Consider the following 16,815-nt stretch of genomic DNA (forward strand, 5'->3'; position numbering starts at 1 on the left):
TGCAAACTATTATATATAGGATGGATAAACAACAAGGTCCTACTGTATAGCACAACTATATTCAATATCCTGTGATAAACCATAATGGAAAAGAATATGAAAAAGAATATATATATATGCATAACTGAGTCACTTTGCTATACAGAAGAAATTAACACAACATTGTAAATCAACTATACTTCAATAAAATTAAAAAAAAAAAAAGAAACGATGTTCTCTTGCTGTATAGATGGCTACCCAAAAGCAGGTTTTGATAAGGGGATTCTTTTAGGAAAGAAGGTGCTAAAGAATTCAAAGGGATAATTCTCTTGACAATATCATCACTCTATAACTTCATCTATTTAATGCTGATCTGACTCTTAATTCTCAGAGAATCTGCCTTGGTCAAAAAGTTTAGAAACTTTTTCCAAAAAGAAAGACTTAAGAAGCTTTTTGAATTAAATTGAATTAAAAAAGATAGTCTATTTGTGGGTTTTGAATTAAAAAAGATAGTCTATTTGTGGGTTAGTAAGGCATTTAAGAGAGAAAATCATTACTAGGTATTTTACAGCTGTTACATAAGATGTGGCATTTTTTAATTCAGTGGTAGCTTGTCTTCTGATTTATTCATTCAACAAACATGTTTTGAGCAACTAATATATGCATTTTGGGACCACATGCGTATTTGGGAATCAAAGACTGATTGAGTGTGTCTGTGCATATATCCATAAGGCAAGGGAGTGTGTGTGTGATAAAGTGGAGAGAAGAGAGGAAGGAGGGCTAAGGAGAAGAAGACAAACAGCAAGGAGGATCTGGGCGTGGGAGAGTCAGTGTGACTTGGGGAGTGAGGGGGATGCATAGGTAGATGGGGCCGGAGCGTGGAAGACTCTGAAAATGTCCGACTCAGGGATTCAACTTGCTTAGGTGGGCAATAGAGAAGTGCTCTTGATTTCTGGGCAAGGAATGACAAAATTCTGGGGATGTGTGCAGGAGAAAGGAGACACTAAAGGCAGTAACGGTAATTAGGAAATAATCACAATAGCCTAGCTAATGAACCATTTCTAGAACGAGGATGGTGGCAGTGGGAAGGGAAACCAAAGAGTGGATGTGATAGCTAAGTGATCTTTCAGTCTGTCTAACTGACAGAGAAGTGAAGTAACCTCCCTCCATCACTTAGAGCCACTCTAAACCCAGTAAGCATTGCCCGTTGTCATTTGAGAATACAAAGCACTCAAAAAGGTATAATTTAACACAACTTAAAATTGATACCAAAGCAACAGACCGTATCATGAGCAGCCTTTGATTCATTTATCCTGTGTCTTAAAGACCCAGGGTCTTTAACGCTCACTCTGGCTAAGGAAGGGGGTCCTTAGGCCTTGCATAACTCTGTATCCTTGTCAAAAGTGTACCTTTCCATCAGAAGAGAAAAAAGTGACAACTGCGTCCTAACCTATCCTCACTAGGAACTACCTACTGGGAAAACTGCTCACACAAGAGGAGGAAAAAGGTCAAATTAGAAAGTTATCACTTATAACTTTTCATGCTGCATTCATGTGGAAAAACGTGTGCTTTGCCAAGCCCATTCCTACCTATTTTCTCATTTTCCCTAAAGCAGTCATGAAGGTACTAAGGGTGAGAATTACCGGCCCCATTTTGTAAAAGACAAGGTTTGACGCCTGCCCACGGGCACATGAGAGTTACAAGGACCAGAGTCTCCCAACTCCCAACGCAGGGCTCTCACCACCACACCTTGCAACCCGATCACTACGTGGCCTTAGTTAAAGGCAAGCCGTCTGAACTCCACAAGATTTAAAATAGATGCTGGTTGGATAAGATGTGAGTGCTGTAAAAATCCAGGCAGGGGAGTAGATAAAGGCTGCCCAGAAAATGTCCTCCACTGAATGAAACACAATCCAGCCCAGCTGGGAATTCCATTGCTGCCATGGGTTTTGGAATTGTTTATTTCTATTCATTGGCTCCAATCTTTCATTCCTGTCCTTGTCTCTTCTTGTCTACCTCCTTTTCTCTCTCTCTCTCATTTCTCCTAGCAGCCAGTGCCCCTCTCTGCACATACACATGCTTCGGCATCTAATACCACTCTCTAAAAATACATCCCACAAGCTTAGTCTCCTGCAAGGTGGCACAACTTAAAATTGATACCAAAGGAACAGACCGTATCATGATCGGCCTTTGATTCATTTACCCTGTGTCTTAAAGACCCAGAAATAAAATAAACAGTTCACAGGGGAAAAAAATTAATGCAAAATGAAAGACTCTTTCAAGTGGCATTTTCCAGCCCAGTTTTTGTGGTGGGCTTATGTAATCAGACATAATGATCTGCACATGTTTGGTTACACTATTTCAGAAACGATTCCCAGCCCACCAGATGACGTCAGAGGGGCCAACGTTGACCCCCCAGAGTCTGAGTGCCGCTCTCTCCTGTGCTACCCAATTAGGAAAGAAAGATACCAAATAGCAGAACTGTCAGCCCCACTTCCTGCCCAGTCATGTAGACTTTCTGCAGTTCTCTTTCTGAATGCGTCCATAGTCTCCTCCCCACACTCTTATACTTTCCTCATGTTCCTCTCTTCCACTTACATACAGAGCAAAACTTTTTCTGGAAAGACCGATCTTCTAGCTCAAAAAGATCCAGGAAATGGATAAATGCCTATGTGCTTGAAACTCCCCATACAAACACAGAACAACTTAATTCATTTGGAATCCATGTTTGAGAACATAATTCTCCACCACGGTATCTTGGATTTTTTCTAAGCAGGCGTCTGACAAGTCAGCCATGAATACAGGAATAATAATTAGTATAAGCACAAGAAAGGAAAAATCCCTCTGCTCTGGAAACCCTTTCTAAAAAAGGGACACAGGTGCCCAGAGCATGTTTAACAGGGTCAGCTCTAACCTCCCTCCTTCCATCCCAGAGAGGAACTTGATAAATATTATATAAACTCAGAGGAGATTCTGCCTAAGGAAGGTAGAAAATAAAGAATTCCTAATTGGAAGGGGCCTTAAAAGTCACCAAGACAGTCATCACCTGGTACTTAACTCCCTTCCACAACATCCTTACCAAGTAGTTAGCCAAACAATGTCTGAACGCGCCAATGATGGGGAATTCTTGGCTTCCAGAGGCAAAAGATCCCTTCTTTGGACAACTCTGACTGCATCTTAGAAAGGCCCTTGAGATGTTGAAGTGAAATCTGTTTCCCTGAATCTTCTACTCAGTGATCTATCCTACCTCCCTTTACATCATTCACGATGAATCCAATCTCTCTCACTGATGACAGCGTGTCTCAAACTATTACTTACCAGCCAAACCTTCTCTTTAATGGGCTAAGAATTCCTAATTTTTTCAACCGTTCCTCATCTGATGAAACATCTGGTATCCTCTTGCTTCCTTCCAGTCTGGCCATTGTGATATATGATTTCACCAATGCAGAGTTAAAAAGCTATCACGTTTTTCATTGCAGATACCATACCTCAATTAGTATAGGTTAGAATTACATCAATACACTATGCCTACCTTTCCTTCCCTCCATCCCCAATTTACTTTAATCCTAACAACAGAAACAACAACAAAAAATCCTCACCATCATCCAATCATAGTTTTCTTAGACAGTTCTGAGCCAATAGTTCTACTGGAGCATCTTATGACCTCTAAAAGCCCAGGAAATCACCTCTGATCTAAAGAACAGCTTCCTTTTCCAGGCTGCCCCCTTGTCCCAGCTTGCTGTCACTGCTGCTGAGATAGCGGACGATTGATCTGAGAAATCAAGTTGGATTGCTGTCCCAAATCTACACTCGATTCTCCTTGTGTCTGTCTGATCGATTTCACTCTGTGCGACATAGCTTGTCGCTATGAATTTTCATGCTAGTCAGGAGCCGCCAGCGCACCCAAGAACAAGTAGAAGATGGTCTGCACCCCTCCCCATCCCTTCAGCATACCCAGCCTCTGTGTTAATTTTTTTTAATCGTCCTTAGATGGGAGAAAGGTTTTTTTTTTTAAGACCACAGACCTGGATGCAATGGATTTCGGCTACTGGTTTTTCTCCCCAGGTTCCCAGGCCCCCGCTGGTGGGGACGTTTCCTACCACTGTTGTACTAGGTGTCACCTGTTTAGCAGCCCCTCTCAGCTGAATGCATGTGGCCGCAGGTGCCATGCAAACACTGATTGTGTGTGACAGCCCTAGACGCCAGCTGCCTGCATGAAGCCTGCCCAATCGCCACTTTTTTTGAGGGTAGAATGCTGCCGACGGCATGACCGATACAGAAACAAGAAATAGGTGACCGTAAAGCTAAGAAGTCCTACTAAGTGGCGTTCTGAGCCCTGTGGCTTTGAACTAATTGATAGTGATAGAATAAAAACAAAGGGTGGCGGGGGGAGCCTTGTTTTCTTACACTGATGCCCTGCGGACTGTACATCTGACTGGCTGCGAGTCCGTCACTGTATCCTCCTGTCTGGCTGATAACATGGCGAAGGGTATCCACCTAAACAGATGAACAACAACAGAGAGGAAATTAGTCAGGGAGATGCAGGGAAAGGGAGGCACATCATCATCACACAGGCTACCATTTGGGCTCGCCAAATTAATGCGATCACTGGAGACATTCTTCCTGGGAAAGGAACCATTAGGAGGAGGCTGGGCCTCCTCTCTATGCCGAATCCACTACCCTTTCTGATTTCAGTAAGGAAGACAGAAAAATGGTCAAAGAAAGCTGGGATTCCCAACACTGAAACTAATTCAACAATGCTGCATGAGACGGCAGGGACTGGGTGATAGAGGGGCTGAGAGTGGGGAGAGTGAAGGGATTTTCCCTGCCCTCCGGATCATCCTATCTAACTTCTGTGCTGGGGATCCTACAAAAGTCAAGGCTCTGTGTAGAGGGGCTTGGTCAGGCCCCTCACAGAGAGAGCAGTGTGCGACTAATGCTGTCTTTCTGAGGACTTAAATGATGGCCAGCTGTTTAGTCATCTGACCGAAGTCTGACTATATCTCCTCGAACTTGTTTCCAGGCAATGTTTCCTGAGCAGGGCGCTGAATCACCGGCCAGGTGGTCTCTTCCAGGCATGTAATGCTTCCTGCTCCTCTGGCAGGGTGGGAGCCTGGATGCGCTTGGCTCAGAACTTCCCTAGCGATCCTGACCCGGAGCACAGGACCTCACCCTGTCACATCAGGCTGCGTGCTGACACAGGAGGATGGCTTCTGAGCTCTCGTGAAGGCGAGCTGCCGACTAGGGAGCGCTGAGGGTTTACAACCACACGCTTGATTTTTGTTTCCCAGCATGGACTTATAGACTCATCACCAGAAACCCAAATCCCTTGACCTCAAGGATGACTAAGAAGATGAGTTTAGTCAACCTGGCTGGGTGTTTTCAAAGGTTAAAATGAAAACGTGAGATCCTAAGGTATGTGCCTAGTCATTCATGACCTCTATATTGGGCAGATGTTGAGTGTGGAAAAGCAACAAACAAGAGAGGGACCTGAAAAGTGAACTGATGGACTCAACTCCTCCTCCCTTTCCCTTTCATGAGCAAAGAATACACTGGGTCCACTTGCCTGACGGGCCTTAGTCACCTCACCCCGTGCTTGCCGCTCTCCTGCCCTCCTAGGGTGACTGACAAGCCAGAGCCAGACGCATTCACAAAGTGTGGACAAGATTCCCCACGACAATGGTTGTCTTTGATTCGGTTTGGTTGTTGGTAAGGTTTTGTCTCTACATCTCTCTCTGTCTGTCCGTCTCTCTCTCTCTGGACAGAAACAGGAGGTGCCAATCCGACTGAGGGCTCTTGGACGCTAAAGCATTCACCTGGCGGCACATTGGCTGGGTCCCTACCTGTGATTGCACGTTGGCTCCAACCTGGGCCCCTTGGTAAGAATCCCCATTGAGTGACTGCACGCTCATGAACAAATCTCCAGAGTTTGACATGTTAAAAGAACTGGAAGAACCTGGAAAGGAAAGAGTGAGGCACCTGAATCACAGAAAGGAAAAGGCTTAACCCCCGCAACTAACAGCCAAGAGGAAGAATGACATGCAAAGCAACCCCCCCCCCAAATAAAAACTAAAATCAAAACAACATCAACAGAGTCTGGTTAGTAGCATGAAGAACAGAGCAAGCAATAAAGGGTGCATATCATTGATGTTATGCGGAGCCCACATCTCACTGCAAGTTGCCCATAGGTCTGCTTCCCCTTAGCAGCTTCAAGCTGAGACAGGAAACATGTATTCTTCTCAACTTGCTCTGTTTGAGTTGAAGACAGTCTCCAGACCCAGGGTCTCTCTCTCTTGTCTCTAAAATTCTAGGATTGGCTGGGGGACTGTGGGCTGGAGACTACAGGCTGGTCAGTGGTACTTCTGCCACCACGATGGAGCACGTGAGCTATCAGCTGGATTCTAAATAAACTAATGCTACACTCATCTACTCTCACATGGGTAGCAGCACCTGGGAGGGGAGGGCATGAAGGTAACGCTGCACAGTAGGGCTGGCCCTGTGATATGAGTCACCAACATTCCTGATTTCTAGAAAGAAGGTGATGTTCCCTGCTGGGTGGCAAACAGTCCAAGAGGATCATGAGGACTGCAAAAATCAGTGAGAATAATATGCTCTTCTCTGCCACCTGCCATTTTGGAGGAAGATGAGACAGAAAATGGACCAGGAATTCTCAAGCATGCATGAAATATGAAATGATAGTAATAATAATAATAATAAAGTGTGTCTTCAGAAGAGCAGTTAACTATCTGCTTTCACCTCCTAGAGTTGAAACTTTCTCCCAGACTTAGCCTGTAGGCACCACCCGGGTTCCACTGGTTCTACTGTGGTAAACCTAGTCCCCCCCTCAACCTAAACACAAGGCCATGGAAAAGCTTAATATTATTCTGAAGCCATCGTGCAGCTCAGTGCATTAGGAAAGAAAGCTCAACGTGCAAGGTTTGGTTAAAACATGACGTTAGCCTGGAAAAGGAGAGACCTCAGGGACCCAGGTCAGTTCCACTCTATTGTTTCCGTCCCTATATTGCTCAAATTGCACTCCTGCCCTTGAATTCTGAGACAGCCATCATCCGTGTGGAATCGCCCATCAGTGATTCATGCCCCAGCTCTGACTCTCTTTTATCCCAAAATAGGGATTTGTGCCATCCTAGAGAGCCGTCTCGCCTCACATGAAGAGCTGCAGCTAAGCTGAACAGAAGGTTTTTTTGTTCCATGGCAGGACCACTTAACTAGCAATGACTTCTAAACTCTGCCACTCTCCTCAACTATTCATGGTATCCTCATCCTTCAAAGGCAAGAGCCATTTAGAGGAACCAAATGATTTACTCGAGGACAATTTACTTGGGGACAACCTCAAGTTAAGGAACATCTCCATCCTGCTTTGTTCTTTGGGGTGTCCGTCCATATGCAAGGAGCCAGCTGAGTATTTTGCTACACAGATGGATCCTCCACTCTTAACTCCCTTCTCATGGGAAAAAGGGACTGCTTTCTCTGGGGGGCGGGGGACAACTCAAGCACCATCCAAAGACCTATGACGTCCTGATTAACTCTGAAACATGTCCAATGTGTGTCATCTGGTACACGTTTCTCGGTTTAGCTTATCTGAAAGGAATTAGAAAAGTTGGATCTTAGGCAAAATAGGTACAAGATTTGACCAGGTGTAGCTTACACCCAATCAGTGGGCAGAGGCTTTGGCCTGGACCCTCCTTCCATTAATGTGCTGCAAATCTTTCAAACAGCCCCCCCCACAACGTGTGGGTGAAGCAGTGGGTAGCACAGATCACATTCGTATGTTAAGATATATAAGACCCAGGCATCTATGTCCTAGTTACATCCCTCTCAAGTCTTTCTTTCAACCACAGCGATATAACCTAAATATTAAAAGCCATTCTGTAATAAGTATTACAACACATGCTCACAGGTAGATGTCATCAGAACCAAGAACCAGCAGCTCTAAGAACCCAAATTATAATTGTTTATATGATATCAGAATTTTTTTTTCCCCCGAGAGTATTCAGTTTGAAGCCCAGGTATCTTATTTCTCTCCCAACCAAATACCGTGTAATAAACATACACTCTACATGCTTGGTTGATGGTTTATTGGAAATTAGCACACAGACTGAGAAATGGGAGAAACTTCCAGAGGGCTACACTGATGCCAAGGGACATGGCACCCATGGAACCATGAAGCCACGGAATGTGCCACTTACAAGATACACACTGCAATTGACACAGATGATTTAAAAAATATGTGTGCCTAGATAAATTGTAAATATGCCTGGCTGCCTAATGTACATAGAGATAAATATGCACATATCAATGTACTTCGTGTACAAATGCATTTGAATCAGAGCAGTAATTGCAGAAGGAGTCCCTGTGCTTTTGGCCATGCTGTTTCAGCATTTCATTGTCTCTGTACACCCACGTACAACACCGCCATGGCTTCTGCTTCTCTGATAAGTAACTAGAGGCAGTGATTTCGCCGAGGAAAGAGACCAGGTGTCACGAATACTGCAATAAGGCAGACATGTCCACACAAACATCTAAGTAATGAGGGGGAGACTCATTCTTCATCTGGCACTGGAAGTTGGACAGAACTTATCCTGGATTGGATAACCTCCTGGGAAGGATGTGATTCATAGACAAATAGCACGTGGGCTCTCTCGGAGGTGCTGTGGAATTCTCAAAGAACTAAAACAGAATTACCTGGTTTGCTGAGAAGGTCAGTCTGGAACCTTACCTGCAGGTGGCTATAAAGTGATGGCAATGACTAGAAGCACATTTTAAGACGTGCTTGCCAGTTAAAAGGTTCTGAATTTGGCTTGGAAAGGGAGGCAAGTGGCTCGCTGAAGCCGTAATCCAGACAGCTGGGGCACGTACAAAGCTAAACTTGCACTCAACTAGACAGAGAAGTGATAGACCACCTACAGATTCTGATGCATTTGCTCATGCAAACACGATGTGGAGATGTGTTAACAGCCATTTTCATAAAAGACAATTTCCTGAACACTCTGTTTCTACTCTAAAGAGTCTCCAAGAGAATTACATTTGCTCAGGGGGAAAAAAAAAACACCCAAACCCAGTTAACTTCAAAATCCAAAAAATAGAATACTAATGATAATATCTCAATCTGGAGCGGGGTTTCTTGACCTTGGCACTATTCACATTTTGGGCCAGATAATTCTTTGTTATGGAGGAATATCTTACGTATTGTAGGATGGTCAAACACATCCCTGGTCTCCATCTCACAGATGCCAGGAACATCCATCCCCCTACAACTGTGACAGCCAAAAATGGCAACTTTACTGACATTGAGAACCCACGACCTAGAACAAGAATGAATTTACTTTTTCTTCCTAAGGAACTTGAGGTGTTTTAAAAGTATTAGCTCATTATAACTCACAGCATTTTTAGCAAGCAGATGGATGGCAAGTATTACCTTAATTTCTGCAGTCTAGAAGTCTAGGTAGGCTTCACACAGATTAGGTGGCCAGTTTGATCATACTGGACTCTGCTGGCCTCCTATACCATTTGGAGGCTCAAAGATAGAGTCTCTTTGCTGGATGTAAGCTTAATTATATTATGCTCACTTCTCTGTTTTTCAAGATTTTTCTCTCCAAATTAAAATAAAACCATTATTACTTTCTACTCAGGGCAAAGTACAAGAGGGAAAGGTTATCTGGTTCAATGGGAAACCAGATAACCTTCAGCAGGTGTGCATGTCCAGGTTCTAGAGTTCCAATTCCAGGAGGCTGTGTTTTCATTTTCCACAAGGGAAGAAACATAGGAAGAACGAACACAGCAGAAAACATCAAGGGGATAAATTCTTTCATTGGTTTTAAAAAACAAAACCATGAGTGTTCCGATGGCTTTACTAGAAGTGTCAGTCAACTTCTCTGGATGTGTTACCTCCTCTCTAACCATGTGTACTATACATAAACTTCTCTTAGGAAGCCAGTGTCCAGGGCCTTAATATGATAACCTTCCACCAACCCAGAAAAACACCAAACTTCCTATGAGGGGCATAATAAGAAAATGTTAAAGGGCTTGCTGCTAACTAATGTCATGGCTGAATCTACTGTTGTCCTTGACACACACAAACACATACAACTAAGCAAAAGAATTCAAATCTGTGGATTCTGAGCCTCAAAAAACGGGGATTGCTTAGCTAATCACAGATCCTGCTAAGATATCAATGCTGACGCTATGCCACAGAAAATATCTGTAACGCATAAGCCAATTTCTTCCTTCTTGGATATTAAAATGTTCTCCAACCTTCCAAAATAGATAATCCAACCTTCCTAAAAGGGCCTTATTTTTCTGAGATATTAACTCTTGCTTTCATAATCTCATCAAAAATAGGAAATTGAGAAGCTGTCACTTTAGGTCACTCCAAAAGAATTATGGACCCAGGGTTATTAACTATTGCTTCAGTTGTTCCCCATTTTTGTTTCTTTTTTTTTCAAAACTTAATTTTCTTGTCTCCTCTCTATTTTTCCTCCTTGCTCCATCCATTTTGCCCAACTCTGCTGGTATAAAATATGAAGCATTCCAAGTATCTCGAAATACTTGTTCATTCCTCACAGGCCCCAGCCCTACGTGATTTTTATGAATTATGCTTAAGGAAATAGGAGGCCAGGCATACATCAACAAAGAGGAATATTTAGAAGAGGCCTAAATAAAGATACTGAAGTACTGCTCTCCACACAAAAGCCTCTAGAAGGAATAAGATTTACTTGCAAAATATCTTCCTTGCAGTAGAAATGAGTATTTATATTTAGTAAAGCTTCTTGAAAAAACTCCTGCTTCTATACTAAGGATATAAAAAGTTCCCAGGTTCCAGAACTCTAAACTCAACTAAAATATATTTTCACTTCCTAACCCCTTATTTAAAACTTGCTATTTCAATTATTATTTACCCTTCGGAATTATCAAAGAGCTGGTATACAACATTATAAACACCCTATGTGCAAAGCTGAAACATTTTAAAGTTCTCCCTCTATCTGTGTAGCGATTTGGGTTGTGTTAAGAGCAAAGAAAAGATAGAAAAACCCATTTATAACTTTTCCTGTTAAACCATTTATCGTTTAAAATTCCACGCTATTGCACATATACAATAGTATTTTCTTTTGTCTCTATTTTAGAAAAAGCACTACAAAGGGATTCCTCTGCATATTATTTCTAACAACTTAGGCACCACTGGAAAGCTTAGCTCAAATTTTCCATAATAATTTACTCTGTGCTCAGAATAGTCACATGAAGTTTAAGCCACCAGAAAAATTCCTTAGAAAACTGTAATCACATACTGATATTCCAAGAGAGCCAAAATAATTCTTAAACACAGACGAGGGGGTTAAAACGCTCACTTTTCTCTTTTCAAGTACTTTAGGAAAGAAGAAAAAGGGATTTAGTAATGAAGGGAGTCCACGGGGCCCTTCTAAAGACTGTTCATAAATCATGCTAAGCCATCTGCGATGCAGATATATCAGGGACAGGAAAAAGTCATTTTGATATCTGTTTTACATTATGATAACCTTTGCAAGAGTATCGAATGTGTTTTTGCTAATGTTGACAGAATTGTACTTCTTCCAAAGAGACAAGTGAAAATGTCTGCCTAGCAGTACAATTCAACTAGTGTTGCTGGGTCTGAAATGCTTAATAATTGACCAGATGGGGATGAAGGAAACTCTCTGGTTATTGAACCTGTTAGCCTTGATCCTTTGTCAATCATACCATGATGAGAAGAGAAGGAAACACACACACACACACACACACACACACACACACACACACACACATACACACAAAACCTCAAAAAGCAAATATGCTCTCCATGGTTACCTAATCTAGAGTGCTGGGAAAAATGAAACTGGATTGAATTCTACATTGTCTTACCATATCCATGTTTACAAAGCCCAGGCCACTCTTCATGCATGATTCCATTTAAACAAAAGAAAGCTGTGATGGTACAGCCCAGTGACTTGGAGAACTTTATGATAACAAATTAGAAGCATCTAGAAGCTCACAGAAGACATTAGTGTGTAGAGCCTTACATGTCTCCAATAACAATCTACCACAGGGTAGAAAGAGGACTTATTTTAGTGGGCAAACAGGCGGGGAGGTCAAAGACACCACATACCCCCAAATGTTAGAAATTAGATTTAAAAGTCATATTATGATCTAACATATTTAATTTGTGACCCTTTAAAGTTGGGGCATCAATTTTCTTAGATATGTACCCCACAGCCAAAATCAATGCATCTGGTTCATTATGGGGAGAAATATCTTAATCTAACTTACTTAATAAAGGCTTATTTAATAAATAAATACTTATTTAATAAGAAATATTTCTGGTTTTCCCTTTAAAAAAAAAAGCACCAACATGCATGCCTTCCATAGCATACAAACACCAAGGTTACATTTTTTATGCATTACTGATTATTCTTTTCACATGTGGAAATTAAGAACTGGTGGTACAAGGCACACCCCCAAAATATATTATGTTAGCCTAACTCTGAAATTAGTGATACAACGCACATTTACTAAAATAAAACCAGGAGTACAGCACATGACTGATACTGTAACAGAAAAACTGGAATCTGAAATCATTTGAATTAATGACTGGCAATTTTCTTCGTAGTTTACATAAAGGAAACCAACACAATAAAACAGTAAAGAACGACAACTATAAAAAATGGATAGCAATCACCATAGTTGGCTTTGCAGACCAGAACATTTTAATAAGATATTTAAAGAAGAGTGAATATTCCTTCAAGGAATGCATGCTAGTAGATGACCCAGACATCATGTGATAGGAACAGCAAAATAGATAAGGACAACAACTTTATACGAGACAGACTAAATGCCTGAACCCCAAGGGACTACCTCAAAATATTAAGTCGAGCTTACTTATTAGAACCTTTGAAAGGAGAATTTAGAGGTCTCCTCATCAAAACCAACCAATTTACCTCTGTCCAACTTAAAGAGACACATTAGTGCAAACCCTCAGACACGTCCATCTTATAAACAGCAAAACACATTGCTTTTTGGAAATGAAAAGAAAAACCCAAAGTCGCATCAACAGTAAAAAAGACAATCAAATACATAAATCAACCCATCCATAGCCTAAAGAATTAAAAGAAAACCCCAGTGTAGGAAAAGCACATATAAAAATGGAGAACATTTCCCCCAATTCAAAGAAAAAACTAACCAGCTGAATTGGGAGTTGACGGTGAGTTAGCTTGGCTTCCATGGGCTGACACATTGGTAGCAGTGACAGCTGTTTTGGCAGCATAAATATTGGCTTCCTCTTGAAATTTACCTATGTTCTTCTTGTACCGGATTCGTTTATTTCCAAACCAGTTTGATACCTAGAGAGGTTTAAAAGAAGACGAGAAAGTTACCAGTTCATCCCGCACAAATATCACAGAGGAAAAGGAAGAGCTTATGAGAGGGTTGAAGAGGTAGGCTAATTGGTCTCATCCTAGCTCTGATTCTGCAACATCAATTAAAAGATCTGAAGGAAGGGCTTGGAGAGGAGCAACTACATAAAATGAGATTCTCTTGCTTAATATAACACAATCTAGCAAAACCACTGTGACAAAGATTTTTCTAGGGAGGAGCTGCTCATTTAACTAGGACCCTTGTAGTTTAGGGCAAGCATTTTAAATCTGCTTACCTCTTAAGTATAGGACACTAAAATAAACCTAGCATTTCAGGAGAAATGCCTGTTACTTACCAATGCTAAAGCTGACTTTGGGCAATCAAAATATATAGACCTTTAAATATTCAAAGAAATCTATATCAACATATGGGTGCTTTCATGGATGGATTAATTTCACATTTTTATTAGTTAAATAACTTTAATATGGACTAGATTCTTAGCTGCATTGTACTACTGACCTTAGGATCAATATAATTCAATCCAATAAATTTCACTAAGTATTTTGTGCAAAGCTTGGTGTTATCTATATGAGGAAAAACTGAAGCCTAGCACTGATTACTCCTTTGAATTCCAGGCTTTAAATGTTAACAATAATACACAAAATAAATGTAATTTACTTTCATTTGTTAACCTATTTCCTTCATGTGGCTCACAGCGGCTGTCCTGGCTTGATTCTATGCCCGTTCTCTTTATACCAAGACCTCTGCCAGACACAAGTGGAGACACAGTGAAATTCAAGTTTTACTCCCATAATCCTGCCTTAGGAAGCAGAGTTTTATACCCCATATTTCAGATGTGATTTCAAACTAAAATATTGTGGTTTTATACAATTACAAAACAAACCATGAATTTGGTGAGAGAAGGAGAAGTTGGTAACACATGTACCATAGCTTACATGTAATTTAATTTACCCCAACAATGGCAGATAAAGAAAATTCTTGCAAAACTACACTTATTTTTAAAGTGGATTAGCTAAATTTAAAAATCTTATAAGGCTATCCCTCATAGACCTATACAGCTCATACTGAAGCAGAAATGCCAAGCCTCTGTAATAAAAATCAAAACATAGCATTGCAATATTAGTAAACAAGAGAGAAAAAAACTCAAGAGAAAATGCTTTATTTATTGTAAATGCTGGTGCCTACAGAAAGAGAGTTAGACTGGAAGAGGAAGGGCATTTCTGGGTCCATTCAGGGGCCACTGCCTATCTAATTTCACTCCCAAACTCACGCTTTTCTTGATGTAACTTTCACTATTCATAGGAATCAATCATCGTTGTGGTTGGGTTTTGACTTCTAAGTGGAACAGAGAGAGAGGAAAAGAGGCAGGGAGATTTTTTCTGAGGTAACTGGATGAGCTGGAAGAAAGGGGGAAAGATGAAGGAAGTTTGGAACGACTTTTGAGGAGGAAAGAAAATGCCTGTGCTCTAATAAATTGGCTACATGAGAGAAGGTGAGAAGGAAGAGGGTGGAGAAGGGACCGGTCCTGGGATGATTCCTTTCTACAGGAGAATAAATGCTCATGCAGGGAAGATGCTGGGTCAGTTCAGGCATTTCCTGCATCGTCCACTAGGGGGATGTCATATGCCCTGAACAATGTATAGAATTGGTGTTTTCATTCATGAACCCACTGTTCAACAATCATTGACAAGGTCTACTATGTGCTAGGCACTAGGGATACAGAGATGACTGACTTACTCCGAGACAGATAATGCAGAAGGAATCACTGATTCTCCGGGGAAAGTTTGGTTCACATTTTGGACATTAAGTTTGAAGAGCCCGTGGGCAGAGCCATGGTGAAGTCCAGTGGGAAGTAAGATATATGAGTTTGGCATTCCAGGAGAGAAGTCTCATGGGGATATTTAAAGAGAAGTATATTTGCAGCTGTGAGCATGGAAGGGGCCACTCCAATTCACTGTGTAGAACAGTACTTTTCAAAGTCAAGTGTGCATGGAGGGCTTATGAAGACAGATCCCTAGCCTCCTCTCCTTTCCACCAGAGATTCTGATTCAGGACTCAGGTGAGACCCAAGAAATTTTTTTTAAATTGAAGTATAGTCGATTTACAACATCGTGTTAGGTTTAGGTGTACAGCACAGTGATTCAGTTACATATATATATATATATACACACACACACAAATATATATACGTATATTCTTTTTCAGATTTATTTTTCTCTTATAGGTTATTACAAAATATTGAGTATAGTTCCCTGTGCTATACAGTAAGACCCAAGAGTTTACATTTCTAACAAGCTCCCAGCTGATGCTGCCTTCTGTAGATCACACTCCAAGCAGCACTCCAAGCATTAGAATAGAGGAAGGGCTGTTCTGGGGTCAAAGGAGAGGATGGTCAATAGATGGGTTTCTGTGTCTGAGCATATTTTTGTTTGGGAATCACAGGAGGACTCACTAGTAAGTGGATTTTAAAAGAATATGTGTCTTAAAAAATAATTAAGGACCATGGGCTAGGACATGATGAGTTGGGGGTTAATGAAAGAACAATACTTTTAAGATAGGTAGAGACGGCAGATCCTCTAAGAAGACTGAGCAGGAGTGGCCCAAGAGGAAGGAGAAAACTCCAGAGAGAACAACGTCAAGAAAGCCAAAGTAGGAGAATTTCAAGATGGAGGGTGATTATTAACAACAACAACAAAAAAAAACACCCCAAAACAGGGCTGCTTCCCTGGTGGCACAGGGACACCTGCCAATGCAGGGGACACGGGTTCGAACCCTCATCCAGGACGATCCCACATGCTGCGGAGCAACTAAGCCCGTGAGCCACAACTACTGAGCCTGTGCTCTAGAGCCCGCGAGCCACAACTACTGAAGCCCACGTGCCTAGAGCCAGTGCTCCGCAACAAGAGAAGCCACCACAATGAGAAGCCCACGCACCGCAACAAGGAGTAGCCCCCGCTTGCCGCAACTAGAGGAAGCCTGTGCCCAGCAACAAAGACCCAACTCAGCCAAAAATAAATAAATAAATTTAGTTTTAAAAAAACCCAAAGCAACAAACAAACAAGAAAGATACAGTCAAAGGCATCTCCTAGATTTGAGAACTAGAGATAGAGGGAGATTTAATATATCATGTGGTCCAACCAACCATGACTGGAGATGGGGCAACGAAGACCCAAATAGAAAGAGTGAGTTCCTAAAATCCCACGGTTGACTCGGCATGAACACGCTCCTAGCAAATGCTCGTTCTAGGATATCATGTTGTCTCCCACTGGAACTTGTGTGGCAATGGTAGAACAGTCTGGTTATTGTTGGGAGGAAGTGATGTGATGGGGAAGGAAGAATGGTATCGCCCTGGGATGGATAGGGGAAAGAGAAAGGTGATACAATATATGTAAATCATCATTTTAATGGACACACTATTTGCACCCTGGATTTCCA

General features: G+C 41.7%; 1 protein-coding gene across 4 annotated transcripts in view; it reads right to left on the reverse strand.

Annotated features, from left to right (window-relative positions):
- The window catches only part of PBX1 (PBX homeobox 1), a 318,246-nt gene that overhangs the window by 59,607 nt on the left and 241,824 nt on the right, over positions 1 to 16,815 (reverse strand). For 2 of the 4 annotated variants that reach the window (XM_060297028.1, XM_060297025.1), the window contains 3 exons: positions 13,187 to 13,346; positions 5,823 to 5,935; positions 4,387 to 4,476 (listed from right to left, as the gene is read on the reverse strand). In XM_060297028.1, the coding sequence (XP_060153011.1) occupies positions 4,387 to 4,476; positions 5,823 to 5,935; positions 13,187 to 13,346 (363 nt within the window). The remainder of the gene's footprint in view (positions 1 to 4,386; positions 4,477 to 5,822; positions 5,936 to 13,186; positions 13,347 to 16,815) is intronic. The other 2 variants (XM_060297043.2, XM_030848237.3) reach the window with 1 other exon arrangement.

The sequence above is a fragment of the Globicephala melas genome, chromosome 1 (genome assembly GCF_963455315.2).
Source record: "Globicephala melas chromosome 1, mGloMel1.2, whole genome shotgun sequence".
Classification (NCBI taxonomy): domain Eukaryota; kingdom Metazoa; phylum Chordata; class Mammalia; order Artiodactyla; family Delphinidae; genus Globicephala; species Globicephala melas.